Source organism: Drosophila persimilis, unplaced genomic scaffold (assembly GCF_003286085.1).
Source record: "Drosophila persimilis strain 14011-0111.01,24,50 unplaced genomic scaffold, DperRS2 tig00000002-arrow-pilon, whole genome shotgun sequence".
NCBI lineage: Eukaryota > Metazoa > Arthropoda > Insecta > Diptera > Drosophilidae > Drosophila > Drosophila persimilis.
The window spans coordinates 9,823,788-9,836,572 of record NW_020825289.1 but is presented as its reverse complement, the minus strand read 5'-3'; the positions used below and the strand labels follow the sequence as shown (position 1 = coordinate 9,836,572).

General features: G+C 47.8%; 2 protein-coding genes across 2 annotated transcripts in view; both read left to right on the top strand.

Moving 5' to 3' along the window:
• Nucleotides 1-12,785, top strand: part of LOC6590610 (potassium voltage-gated channel subfamily KQT member 4) — a 33,276-nt gene that overhangs the window by 11,420 nt on the left and 9,071 nt on the right. The gene's annotated exons all lie outside the window — the stretch shown is intronic.
• On the top strand, nucleotides 9,605-12,048 carry LOC6590611 (tubulin-specific chaperone cofactor E-like protein). Its single transcript, XM_026986605.1, has 2 exons — nucleotides 9,605-10,083; nucleotides 10,144-12,048. The coding sequence occupies exon 2, from the start codon at nucleotides 10,428-10,430 to the stop codon at nucleotides 11,826-11,828; it is 1,401 nt and encodes a 466-aa protein (XP_026842406.1). The 5' UTR covers nucleotides 9,605-10,083; nucleotides 10,144-10,427; the 3' UTR covers nucleotides 11,829-12,048.

Here is a 12,785-nt window from a genome sequence, read left to right as displayed (position 1 = left end):
CAGCAGCGAGCAGCCAAATAAACAAGGCATATGACGCTGGATTACATTTCACATTTCATTTCACTCACAGCAGACAGAGACAGCTGCTGCACAGAGAGAGAGGGAGGAAGAGAGGGAGAGCTGGCCACTGCCGTGGCATCATAAAAGCCAAGCTGGCAGCGGCAGTCAGGTGGAGGCGCACTGACTGCGGCAACTGTTAAATTTTTCAAGTGCGGCCAGGAAGCCCTCTTGGGCCCAACGAAATTGGACGTGAAAATGAGTGGCGTGGCGTGGCGGAGAGGCGTGCCACGGAAGAGCACTGCAACAGCGGAACGTGGCAGTAATGCAGCAGCAAGTGGCACAAGTAGCAGCTTGCACAGTTTTGTGGCAGCCTGGAACGAGCTGCAGCCACCACGAACTGGCAATGCCCTCAGAGAATCTTACAAATGTAGGGAACATTTGTTTGAATGATTGATGGGCCCGAGATGGGAAGTCCATCGAGGTATCCTTTACCTCGATAGCTGCACAAAAAAGTGAAAATTATTATCGATAAAATCACTCTATTGGAGGTACATCCCGTAGAGCCTCAAGTCGGGCAGAGTGCCCCATAGGGCCGTTATGCGGGCCACTGTAAGTAGTCCGTCCGTCCGCCACAAGTGTCAAAGCGTCGCGTCGCCAGCCGTGCCGCAGCCGTAGCATACTTCTAGAGCGGTCAGCCTTTGTTCGTGTCTGTGTGTGTGTCTGGGTCTGGTGTGTGTGTGTGGGAGGGTGTGGCGTGGGGCCTAGTCCGAGTGGGGAAGATGGAATTGTTTCGTTTTCGTTTCGAAATGAAAGAAAATGCTGTTTAATGTGCTTTTTATTATTTACATCCTGGGCCCCGGGGAGAGGGCGTTGGCTGTGGCGGTGGTGGTGGTGGTGGCGGTGGTGGCGCCTAACAAGGAGTGACCCACCCTAGACGGGAGCCTCCCCCCGCACAGCCGCAAACTCATCAACGTTTCTTTATTTTCTTTATTTTTTCACTTTTTTTGTGTGGCACAGTTCCGGCTGCGAGGCGGCTTTCATCTCTATGCAAATTCTTAATGCCGCAGGCGGGCAATGTTTTTATTGTATTTAGTGGAATTATTCACGCCAAACTAGCTTCTGCGGCGAGGGGGGAGGAGAAGATCCGATGTGGGTCCGCCATCGAGAGACTTCATCGAGGGTGTTCCGGAACATGTGCACATGATTTGCTGGCAATCAATTGTAATGACAAACAGTGCAAATATTTTACACAAGTGACTCACAGAACCCCAACCCCGCAACCCCCTTCGCCAGCAATATTGCACGCAGAACCAAGAAATGGCAATAAGTCGCAGCAAAATTCAATCAATATTATCGATCCCATCCATATTCAAACACATTCGCATGCACAAACATATGATATGACAATTCTACTATGTTTTCTATCATTTTTGCACCGCAGAGAAGTGTCGAGTGGTGCCAGAAAAGGAAGGCTCCAATCCGAAGAGAGCTTCCCATTCGATCTATCCTTTCTGGCATCCCCTGCTATCCCATTGTTCCCATCGCTCTGTAAACTTCGTCTGGTATCGCATCGTATTCACTTTTTTCCTAGCATACTTTTGGCAGTCCCTTGCCAGCGCGGTTGTGGCATCCCCCCGCCCGTTGTCGACCTACGTACCGCTTGAGGTTGAGGTTAATTAGTGAAGCCCACTATCTAGCTAAATGAACTGATTGAGTGGCTTACATGACATGCATATCGCGGCTACTGCCACACGGCTTTCGCTGCAACGGATCACATCAGCCAACAACGAAATCTTAATTGTCAATCAATTTAAGCTTATTTAACATTCATGATACTCGCTAAGAGGCAAGCGGCAAGCGGCAAGCGGCAAATGCCAAACGGAAAAGCGCACAGACACGGACATTGTGGGGCGCCTGGTTGCATAAACGAGAACGAGAACGAGGAAGGGGCAAGAACACCTCAAGAGATGCCGACGATTTCTGGAAACTCATACGAAATGCCGCTTACGTAACCGGAATCTATATGGTGGCTCGCATCAATGCATGAATATCGAGGTATATGGCGCATATCAGACAGCGACAACGTTGCGTATGAGCAACTTTGAATAATTAACACACTTCAATGGCTGCCGTCCTTCTCTCTCTCTCTCTCGTGTCACTTGATGTGGAACGTAATAAAGTAAGCGGATGTGAGGATGCGAGGATGTGAGGATGTACGGATGTGGGCGAGCCCTCCATGGCATCGGAATATTTCGCTGGGAATATAAATTGCATTTTGGCCATTGTCACTTTGCCCACTTGCACTTGGCTCGGCTTCCCGGGTGGCCCTTCTCTGGAAATATTGTCAAAAAGGGCGCCATTTTTGACCTTTAAAACGGTTTAAATTGAGGCATTTCCCCTTCACCCTGCCACACGGAAACTATCGAGAGTTTCGTTTCCAATTGAAGGAAGCCGCCGCAAAGCCACCAGAAATTGAATTAATTGATTCTTGTAATTCAATATTTGGCCATTGATTGAAACCTAAGTGAATATATGTAGCTTCTTATGCCAGGACAGTGCGTTTCGAAACTGTATTAACTAGGCGAGAAAACACGGGAGTTCAACTTCGATCGATTGAGGCAGTCCTCTGCGATTAATTATCGATCAATCGACGATTGAAATCATTGGCCAGAAGCGTGAACTACCCTTACGAAACGCACTGTACTTGCATCGATGAATTTATGTCTAGAATAATTGCTCTCTGTGTCCTGCTGTGAATGTAACGCAATTTGGCGATAATTAAAATTAAGCCTGCTGCTGCAAGTCGGGGATGTCGCAGGCGGTGGCTTATATATAAATAGGTGTCGCGGGAGGTGTTGGCCTTAATGCTTAAAGCGGCTTAAAGGACCAACCTCCCACGCCCTGCCACGGCCACTCCACGGTGCCCCCAGTGCGAAGGCCACGTCGAATGTAATTATCATTAGTTGAGACAGGGCTCTGCAATTTTTGCGTGTCCGCACGTACACGAGACTCGGGAGTCGGGACTCGGAGCACGGGACTCGGGACTCGCGACTGGACTCGAGAAGGAGGAGGGGCAGGACCAGCCTGACTAATCTCTGGCCAAACAAAAGCTGCCTCCTGCCTCCGTGTGATGGCCGCCTTTGCCAGCTGTTCAAACAAATTACAATAAATTCTCAACTGTTGTTGCTCCCAAGGAGACGACTGAGCCGCGGACATTTGATTGATGAAAGGCATCAACAAGTACAGCAACAGCCAGAAACCAACAGCAGCAACAATAGCATTAAGATCTTAACAATTTAAATCGACAAACAAAAGCCAACAGATGGGGAATATGCAAATAATGGCCGGGCTTATGGCGCTGGGCAAATTAGCGCACTTAGAGTGATTCATTGATAACTTTTTGGCACGGCATCCGACAACGTCATTATCCAGTGTCGCCATTGCAGGTCCAATCAGTGTCAAACGCCATCAAAACGGGTCAAAAGGAGAGGCGAGGCGAAGCGAGGCGGCTGTCTGGAACGAAGGCCAAAGGATTAGGCCACAGTAGTTAGAGAAGATAGGGCCCCTCCCCCCTGTAATGGGTGTACTCTGCAGGGTAATCAAGGTCTATGTTACCGGGGAATTAGATCTGACACATTGACTCGGGGTGTGTTGGGGAAACTCACTTTTGCTTCCGACAGCTTGCCACATTGACTCCTTGACTCCTTCACAGATCAAATGAACTGCTCGCAGTCGAGTGCCATTTTTTGATTCATAAAAATACAAACTCCCATCGATTATCAACTATTGAATCGACACTCGGATCCTTCCTGTCGGAATTTCAATTATTTAAACAGTTCAGATGGATGGAAATAATTCTTTTGGAAATAGCATATTCTAACGAAAATAAAACAATGAAAACTGCTGGCGATGTCTGTCATAGACTGGAGAATTTATGATGGCCAGTTTCAGATAAAACTGAAGCAATAAATTTGAATTTCGGTGGGATGATCCCCCAAAAACAGCTTAAAGATACCATCTGTCAGAGCTATCCAGAGTTTCTTTTATAATATATGCTTAGATAATTAGTGTTTCTATCTCTGATTGGCTTTATCTACGGACCGTCTCAATAATTAGTCTTGAAGCTGGATTTTGGAATTCCTTTTGCTGTACATGAAATATTATATATCTCGCATCATCATTCCATGTACATTTCATGGGAACCATCTGTCGTATATCAACTCCTTGCGACTCGCTTTCAATTCAATCAAAATATAAAAGAGCAAAATAGAACTGAGCATTCCCCCAGACTCCTCGATTATCCTCAAACGAATCAGAGGGGAGGGGCTCTGCTCCTGTTGGCGTTGCCAGGTATTTTAGTTTGATTAAAAACATGGCCCAGATGAAAAACAAACAGCTCGACATCAGAGCGAACACCGTGCAGTGGGGGCAGAGTTCATGGTCTGGCTGGGGGTGGGCGGGGTGAATGGGTGGCGAGTGGGATATAATATATAACGCTTTCGAGTCCCCGTCTGAGGCTGCCGGCAATTGATATGCAGATCTGGAGGAGAGCATGTGAACGATGGGGAGGTGGGGGAGGCGCGCGATGTGTTGCCAACACCGACACATTGGCAACTCTGTTTCTCCTTCTGTTTCTGTCCTCCTGTGCTATGTAGGCCATGGAAAGGCCCCTTCCTTCGCACCACTCACACACATTACAACAGCTGGCAAATAATTTCATTTCATTGAATGCTACAAGGGAGAGCCCGGTACAGAGAAACAACTGTTTCCACATCGAGGGGGGAGTGGGGGAGGTGGGGGAGAGAGACGGGACGCAGGCAGTCAACTGTCAACGATGTTCCTTGTGCCAACATTTTGTCCTAGATTTCATTATTGCCAGCAAATTAATTGCACGCCCAGCCCCAACAAAACCGATACTTACCGTAGAGGCCTTCGCAGCCGAGCACGGCAAAGCCTACCTCACCTCAATGGTGGCTATGGGGGCTTTGTTATGAATAATTCTGTTTGCCATTGGCTTGACCCCACCAGGCACGACACACCACCGCCCGCCGAGGGAAGACTGGTAATATCCTGGTAATGAGCCGGGAGAACTTCTCCCTCGCAACCCCCCACCCCCACCACCATCCCACAAATGATTCAGTTACATATATGTGTAGTACTACTTTCAGAACAATCAACTTGGCTTTTGTATTAAGCATTCCATTGCCAGACAATATCTGCAAGCTCTTCCCGGAACCCATACGGGCACCAGCGCCCAACCGCCCCCACACAAGGCGATGAGTACGGGGACTAAGCCGAATATTATGGCCATAAAAATGTTTCTTTAAGCTTCTCCGATAACAGAACGAGACAGAGATACAGTAGCAGAGGCAGGAACAGAGACTGAGAGTAAGAGTGCAGCCAAGCAAGTGAAATCCTTTGGCAAGGCAACAGCGAAATTTCAATAAGCAAAACATCCATGGGATTATTTTATGCAGATATTCTTAGGATTCCAAAGTAAAGGGATGTTTAAGAATGGCAACAGAAGAGCTATAAATGGACTTGAGTACATACATACGAATATGTATTAGCAATGAGGTTGTTTGATTTCAATTTAAGACCAAACTTTATGTTCCGCAGTACTTAAAGCTTCTGTAGGTCCCCGGGTCTCCAGCTATTGAATAATTAATTCACATTTAAATTTCCCCGCTTAAGCTCCCCAATGTACGTAGCGTAACGTTTTATAGATGTGAATAAATGTTGACTGTGGACAGAAACTGTGCACAATTTGTTCTTATCAAACAAGCCTTGCCACTCCGAATCGGAATCCCGTTGCCACCTCCACCGCTCGGCAGACCAGCCAAAGTGCATCACGTAGATTGCTATTTTCGCTGGCAAGGCAATCTGCTGGGTTGGTGCTGGCCCACAGAGAGCCGGCAGGCAACAGGGCTGCTCGCAGAACATGACACCGCCACCGATAGCGTAACCGATGAACCCCAGATCGAGTGGGTTCGAGGGCATGGCAGTGCGGGGTTGCGCTTCTGCGTCTGTCTGGTGTTTCGTGAGGAGGCAGCTGACCGAAAAGTGCAAATGTTGCATATTAAATTAACGCTAGTTGACAGTGCCCCATGCCCCACGCCACACCATGCCCCACGCCACACCATGCCCCTCCCGGCGCGGCGTGCGAAACAGAATTAGTCGAAGCGTGAAGCTGGCAACCATAAAAGCCACAGGGTAAAAATTGAGTTAAAAACTGAAAATTCTTATCGAGCAGCGGGGAAGTCATGAGACGGGAAGGCAATAAACTGAATATTGGCTTGTCAGCGCCGTTCCAGCAACAGCAATAGCAAAAATACCCAACAGTCAACAGTCAATCATTTAAACCATTTTTTGTTCTCCTTATCGCCAAAAAAGTTTTTATTATTGTTCGATTCGCCTGTCACTCTGCGAATTCTCACAGAACTTACGAGCAAAGTTTCCCATCGGAGAAATATGTCACCGACCGACCTCTCAGACGTATTTCAAAGCCGCTAAAACGGTCTCGCAGACCTCATTTGAAATGCGGCACAGGGCGGATCATAATAACCAAATTACTCATACGCAGGGCTTCAGCCGATTCCAGGGCCCAGACACAGAGATGCTGTTAACAACGTTGGTGGGTAAGGTGCAATAATTCAAAAACTGTCTAGACTTTCACCGAGACAAAGACAAAGCAGTGCAAAGCAGGGCAAAGCAGCGCAAAGCAGGGGGGTACTGGTCCATCTAGCATCTCGACAGTGTGTTTATGCTCTCTGAGGTTCTGGTGTGCCATTCTGCTTAAAGTCGTTAAACGTCGCAGACACCCGAACAATTTTTAGAACTTTACGAGCAGCAGGCAAGAACAGTGGCAACAACAGTGTCAGTGCCGCCGGGCAGCTAGATTTTAGTTTTTGCATTTATTGACGCAATCGATTCGAAATTTCGATGGTATGGGATGGATTATACTGGGCCTTTGTACATGCCCCACATGTAAACAATCCACCAGCAATAAAGAAATATTTATATCGCTGCAAAACAACAACAGCCGAGAGTTCCTAATTACACGAAAACGCATCCATTCATCTTCGTGGAAATAATAAACCCAATAAAGTCAAATCAACGGGGAACCTAGACATGTATGTAGATCAGAAAATAATAAATTCTAAATGATATATGATATATGATGTTGATCTGTGGTCCAGGAGTGAGCCGGTGTCGAGCCCTGTCAGCGGTGAAAAGTCGCTGGGGGGCCCTGACCCATGACAAATGAAAATTATATTGACAAATGGCTTATTTGTTGCCCTGCTTTGTCGGTTGAACTAGAGACGGGGAAAAACCCGACGCCCAGAGCCAACAACAGCAAAAACAGCAGCAGAAATTATATATATTTTTGAAATTCTCATACGTTTGTATGTATGAAATGCCGACAAGCTTAGAAGCAAAATTCCAAACGATTTTGGTTAAATATAGAAAGAAAGTCCCCCTTCTGGGTGGAGGGGATATGCCGGGCGGCTATATCTGCACACACATGCGCTTATTTGTGTCTATGCATGTACTCTAGTGTACAAAGAGCTAATGAGCGATGTGGTTCGACGACATAATTGATGGCTTGATAGATGCTCGAATGAATCCGCATCTGTCTTGGGGACAGGTTGATTCATACTTAAGTGATTGACTTCTGGGGTTAAAAGCACCATCAATCGGATCAAATCTGGTAAAACGGGGCTCTCACGTCACAAGGATGCTAGTAGATTTTCCTCATAGAACCATGGGAAATAGGGGAGATCTTTGATTACATTTTGGCAGCTTAGAATATTATTGGCAAATAATACCACGGGAATTGTCTCCCTTCATGTCTATAATAAATACCAAAGCAGTGTTCCTATCTGGCAAATTGGAATTACCAAAGGTATTCCTTCCAAGTCTCCAAGTATTGAAGGAGGAACAACATTCTCAAACCAATAGCATTCCCCTTCAACTTGTTTTCGAGTGTAGAACCAATAAAAAACTTTTCGAACTACATATTTCAGAACCGTCATCCCCGAAGAGGTACTGAAGGTAAATCGGGAATTCTTCCCCTCTAAAGTTACAGGAATTTAACTAGTCCATCCCCCAGCCTGAAATTTTTTGCAGGATATCAAACTGTGAGTGGGCTAAGAGAGGGGGGTGGAACAAAATGAACAACATTGTTGATAAAACTGATTGAACCCTGCTCAGGTATTCAGCAATTTGCAACAAGCTGTCAGTCCAAGATATTGCCCGTAGATTTGGGTGCACCAGTGTGGGTGTGCAAATACATTTATCTATGAGCCATATTTATGGATGTGTGCACAGCGAAATATTTGCAAATTGACTTCAGCAGAGCGTAGCGGTGGCAACAACAAAACCTTCGGTGTAGCTCGGCATCAAACGGTACGCTTTGTGCAAATCAAATTTATAACGCCCCCCAACGCCAGAAAAAAAGCCCATCTACAACAATGACAATCGACGCCTGCCTGCCAGTGCTGCCATCTGTTTGGGTCGATAGAATGCACTGCACATGGCGTGAAAGCTCACGGCACCATCATCGGAGTGGGAGAGCAAGAGCCAGAGCCAGAGGAGCTTTCCTGGCCAAACACAATCAGCTGTGCTCTGCAAAGTGCTGCGTAATTTTATTTCTAAGAGCAAACAAACATATGAGACCCCATTCATTTCCTTCCCCTGTCAACCCCTTACGCTCTAATGTACGTGTTTGCATGTGGAAACAGCATTAGTAGCGAGACAACAAAGCACAGCTGTGTGCGCGAGAGCTTTGTAAATTGGCGCGCGCGCTCTCTCTTCACTTCTCTCGCACTCGCACTCGCACTCTATCTCTCTCGCTCTCGCTCTTCCTATGGATGGCTTATTTATTGCGCACCTTTCAAGCTGTCGGCAAAGTGAAACCCCATTGAGTGGTTACGGTAACCTCAGCGACTGATACACATGTAATCCCATATGAGAGCCAAGGACAAATAAATTTAGAAGTACTTATGAATATTTGCAGTTCGCCCCATTTGCAATTGCGACTGTCAATCAAAATCAACGGCGAGAAGTAGCGTGTAACCTGTCACTTGTACGGGGTACCTACTGTGGCATGACCATTGACTTTATAACTGGTTTTCCTCACAGCTCCACAGAGGCGAACTCACTTTCGATGGAGGGCCTCGCGCCCAATTTGACAGCTGCCAGAATATTTTGCTAGGGCCGCTGCCAAGTGCATGGGACAAGGTCATTATAAATGTGTATTTTCAATAATATTCTGCTCTGCTCTGCTCTGCTCTGTATTCTATTTGTGCCCCAAAAAGCGAAAGCAGTCAAACAAATAATTTGTGTTTTCAGTTTGAAACAAATTTCGTAATTGAGCATATTTATTTTTATCGGCAAGGTCGCTGTCAGAGCATTTACATGAGAAGCAGGCAGACAGCGCCGACTACGGGGCCCTAAACTGGGGCTAGGCTAAATTCACAAACAATACACAGTCGTCGGGAGAATAGTGTCCCTGTTTAAGTATTCCTGGCCTCTTCGAAATTCATATTTATGTAGGTTCTTGTCTGATTAGAAACATAGTTGAATACCATTGGATATAAAGCCAGACGAGAACTTATTGTGCACTTTTGAGCTCGAGCAACACCAAATTCTAAATTGTTCGCGGCACCCGAGAGCAACTGCAGCCGCCCCTGTGCGCATGTCGAGCGACCTACACACAAAAGCAGCACTGAACAGGCCAGAATCGGAATACAGCACGACCACTCACACATACACAGAGACTCACGTACACACACGTCGACTGCTTGTTGGAGTTCGCGTGGTGGTTCTCTTCTCAGTGGTTGGTGGATTCATTTGAACATTTGGTGGCACTGCGAGCGGACATCGACGACACGGGACGCGACCAGAGAGGAAGCAACTACAGCTACAGCTACAGCAACAAAAACAGAAACAGAAACAAAGGTTAAGCGAAGGGAAAACGCATCTAAGGCCAGCAGCGGAGAGAGACAGACCAGACCAGACCAGACCCATTGGCCCATTGGAGACCCCTGGCTTTGTCCGTCGCGGACTGGACTGGAATTAGTAACTGTGCTTGCACGCACTTTTGGTTTCTTTGTTACGAATCTTTGGCTCCATCCACAGACCACAGAAAAAGACTCAACTAAGTGCGCAATTACAACAAACGCGAAACGTGCGCAATAATTTGTTTAAAATCAATGAAGACTGCAACTGCGCAAAAGTGGATTGCATCACACAGACAAAAGCAGTTTTGAGGCAAATATAGAAATAAATGAGAGCTGAAAATCAATAGGCGAAATCTGCAACGCTTTGGATGAGAAGAGTCTAAAGAAGCCACAGAAGCTGCCCGATTCAACAAATTTACATAATTGCAAGTGCCTGGCAGCCAGAGCAGCAACAGCATCAAAATGCCCTCGTTGCTGGAGGCGCTGGAGCGCAAGTACTTCTCGGAGTGCGAGTTCGAGAACGCCCACGAGCCGGAGCTGCACAAGCGCGCGGACCTGCCCAACGACTTTACGGTGACCAAGTGCGGCGGCCGGATGGAGTTCTCCATCTTCATTCCGCGCCTCTCGCCCCTGACCAGCGTGCCTGCACTGCTTGTGCTGAACGACTGCGACATTGATTCGGCGGGCGACTTCGAGAGCATCCAGGAGAAGTGCCAGCGCGTGCGGGAGCTGGACCTGGCCCAGAACAAGCTCAGCGACTGGCAGGAGGTGTTCAACATCCTGAAGCACATGCCGCGCATCGAGTTCCTCAACCTTAGCAAGAACCAGTTGGGCAGTCCGCTCAGATCCCTGGCGGAGGCTCCTGTCATCAACCTGAAGAGTCTGGTGCTCAACGGCACCTACCTGGACTGGCAGTGCGTGGACGCGCTGCTCCAGAACCTGCCGGTGCTGCAGGAGCTGCACCTGAGCCTGAACAACTACACGAATGTCCTGATCGACGCCGAGGAGGCGGAGCGACGACTGCAGGAGGATGGTGAGGCCGGCCAGTGCGACTGCCCGAAGGAGAAGAGGAGAATCACCAAAGCCCATCCCGCCCTGAAGACACTGCATTTCACAGGCAATCCCATCGAGCACTGGCAGGAGATATGTCGGCTGGGTCGTCTCTTCCCCAACCTGGAGGCCCTGGTCCTGGCCGACTGTCCCATCCGGTCGCTGCAGGCCGAGGAGAGCCGGGACTGCGACTCCCACAAGTACTTCCCCAGCCTGAAGCTGCTGAATCTGAGCTCCGCTCAGCTTAATTGCTGGAGTGCCATCGACGAGCTGGCCAAATTCCAGCAGCTGCAGAACCTCCGGGTCAAGCACTGGCCGCTGTGGGAGAATCTGGAGTGCACAGAGCACGAGCGACGTCAGCTGCTGATAGCCCGGCTGCCCAACGTGGAGATGCTTAACGGCGGTGGCAAGATCGGCACGGACGAGCGCATCGATGCAGAGCGCGCCTTCGTCCGTCACTATATGGACAAGCCGGAGGCCGAGCGCCCGGCCCGGTACAAGGAGCTGCTCCAGGTGCACGGAAAGCTGGACCCCCTGGTCGATGTCAGCCTGAAGCCGGACAAACGCGTCAAGGTCATCTTCAACTATGGCGAGTTGCGCGAGAGCCGATTTGTGGACATATATCTGACGGTGAACGACCTGAAGGCCAAACTGGAGAAGTTGGTCAACCTGCCGCCCAACAAGATGCGCCTCTTCTACCTGGACCAGGACTACAAGGAGTTCGGGCCCGAGGAGATGCGCTTCCCCAACAAGAAGCTGTACAGCTACAACATCCAGTCGGGCGATGAGATCATCATCGACGCCAAGAAGTGATGTCCCCATCATGCAGCGGAACGAACGAAAGGAGGCCCGGCCTGGTGCTACAACTTGTGATCTTGTGTCATTGCGGATACACAACCATATATGATCCATTTATATTTAATGTATGTTTATTTCTATCATTATATTCTCGGTTCTCCCCCGACAAGCTACTGTAAATACAATACATTCATAGGCGGCCGAGCAAGCATTACAAGGTGCACATACACACATACATACATACAAATATTTTAATTACTGCCTAACCTAAGCCCATAAAAAATGCATTAAACAATTTTACAAAAACTTCCTACCCGTCTCTGCTCTGCACTCAACAATGCCCCAAACGATGGTGTCGTCTATTGGAGAGAGGAGTACTTTTTGGGGGCCTAAGATATGACTGAGACTCAGTTCAGTGCAGAATCAAAACAAACGCACACAAAGGGTCACGACACTCTGCCCGTGTGCTTGTGTGCTTGTCTGCGGGGGAGCTTTCAGAGCGAGTCAGAGCTTTGAAAAGCGGTTTCCAAATAAGCTTGGAACTGGCTCTCTCTCCGCTGCTTCGCTTCCCACATATAGTTAGCAGAATAGTAAATGCTTTGTGCTGATTGTTTAATTTAACCATTTAGAATGAGAGTAAATCAGGCATACGATTTTGTGGGGGAGCTGCTCGTATCTTTCTAATTAGGATCAATAAGATAAGCCATAAAAAGATCTGGGATCAGTATTCTTACGAGCATCCATTAGAAAAACTCGCTCAAGAGCTGTCTCAAAGGTAAAAAGAAGCACAAGTAGAAGAAACAATACTAGTTACGAGTCTTTCCAGGCTAAGATAAGATTGTTAATAGTACAAGCTTAATTTTAGAGGACTGTTTCGAGATAAAATACTGATTCCATTTCATTACTCATCATAACATATGCCTTATCATGCGTTTCGCTCAGTGTAGTTGCCAAAGTTAGCTGCTAATGTGC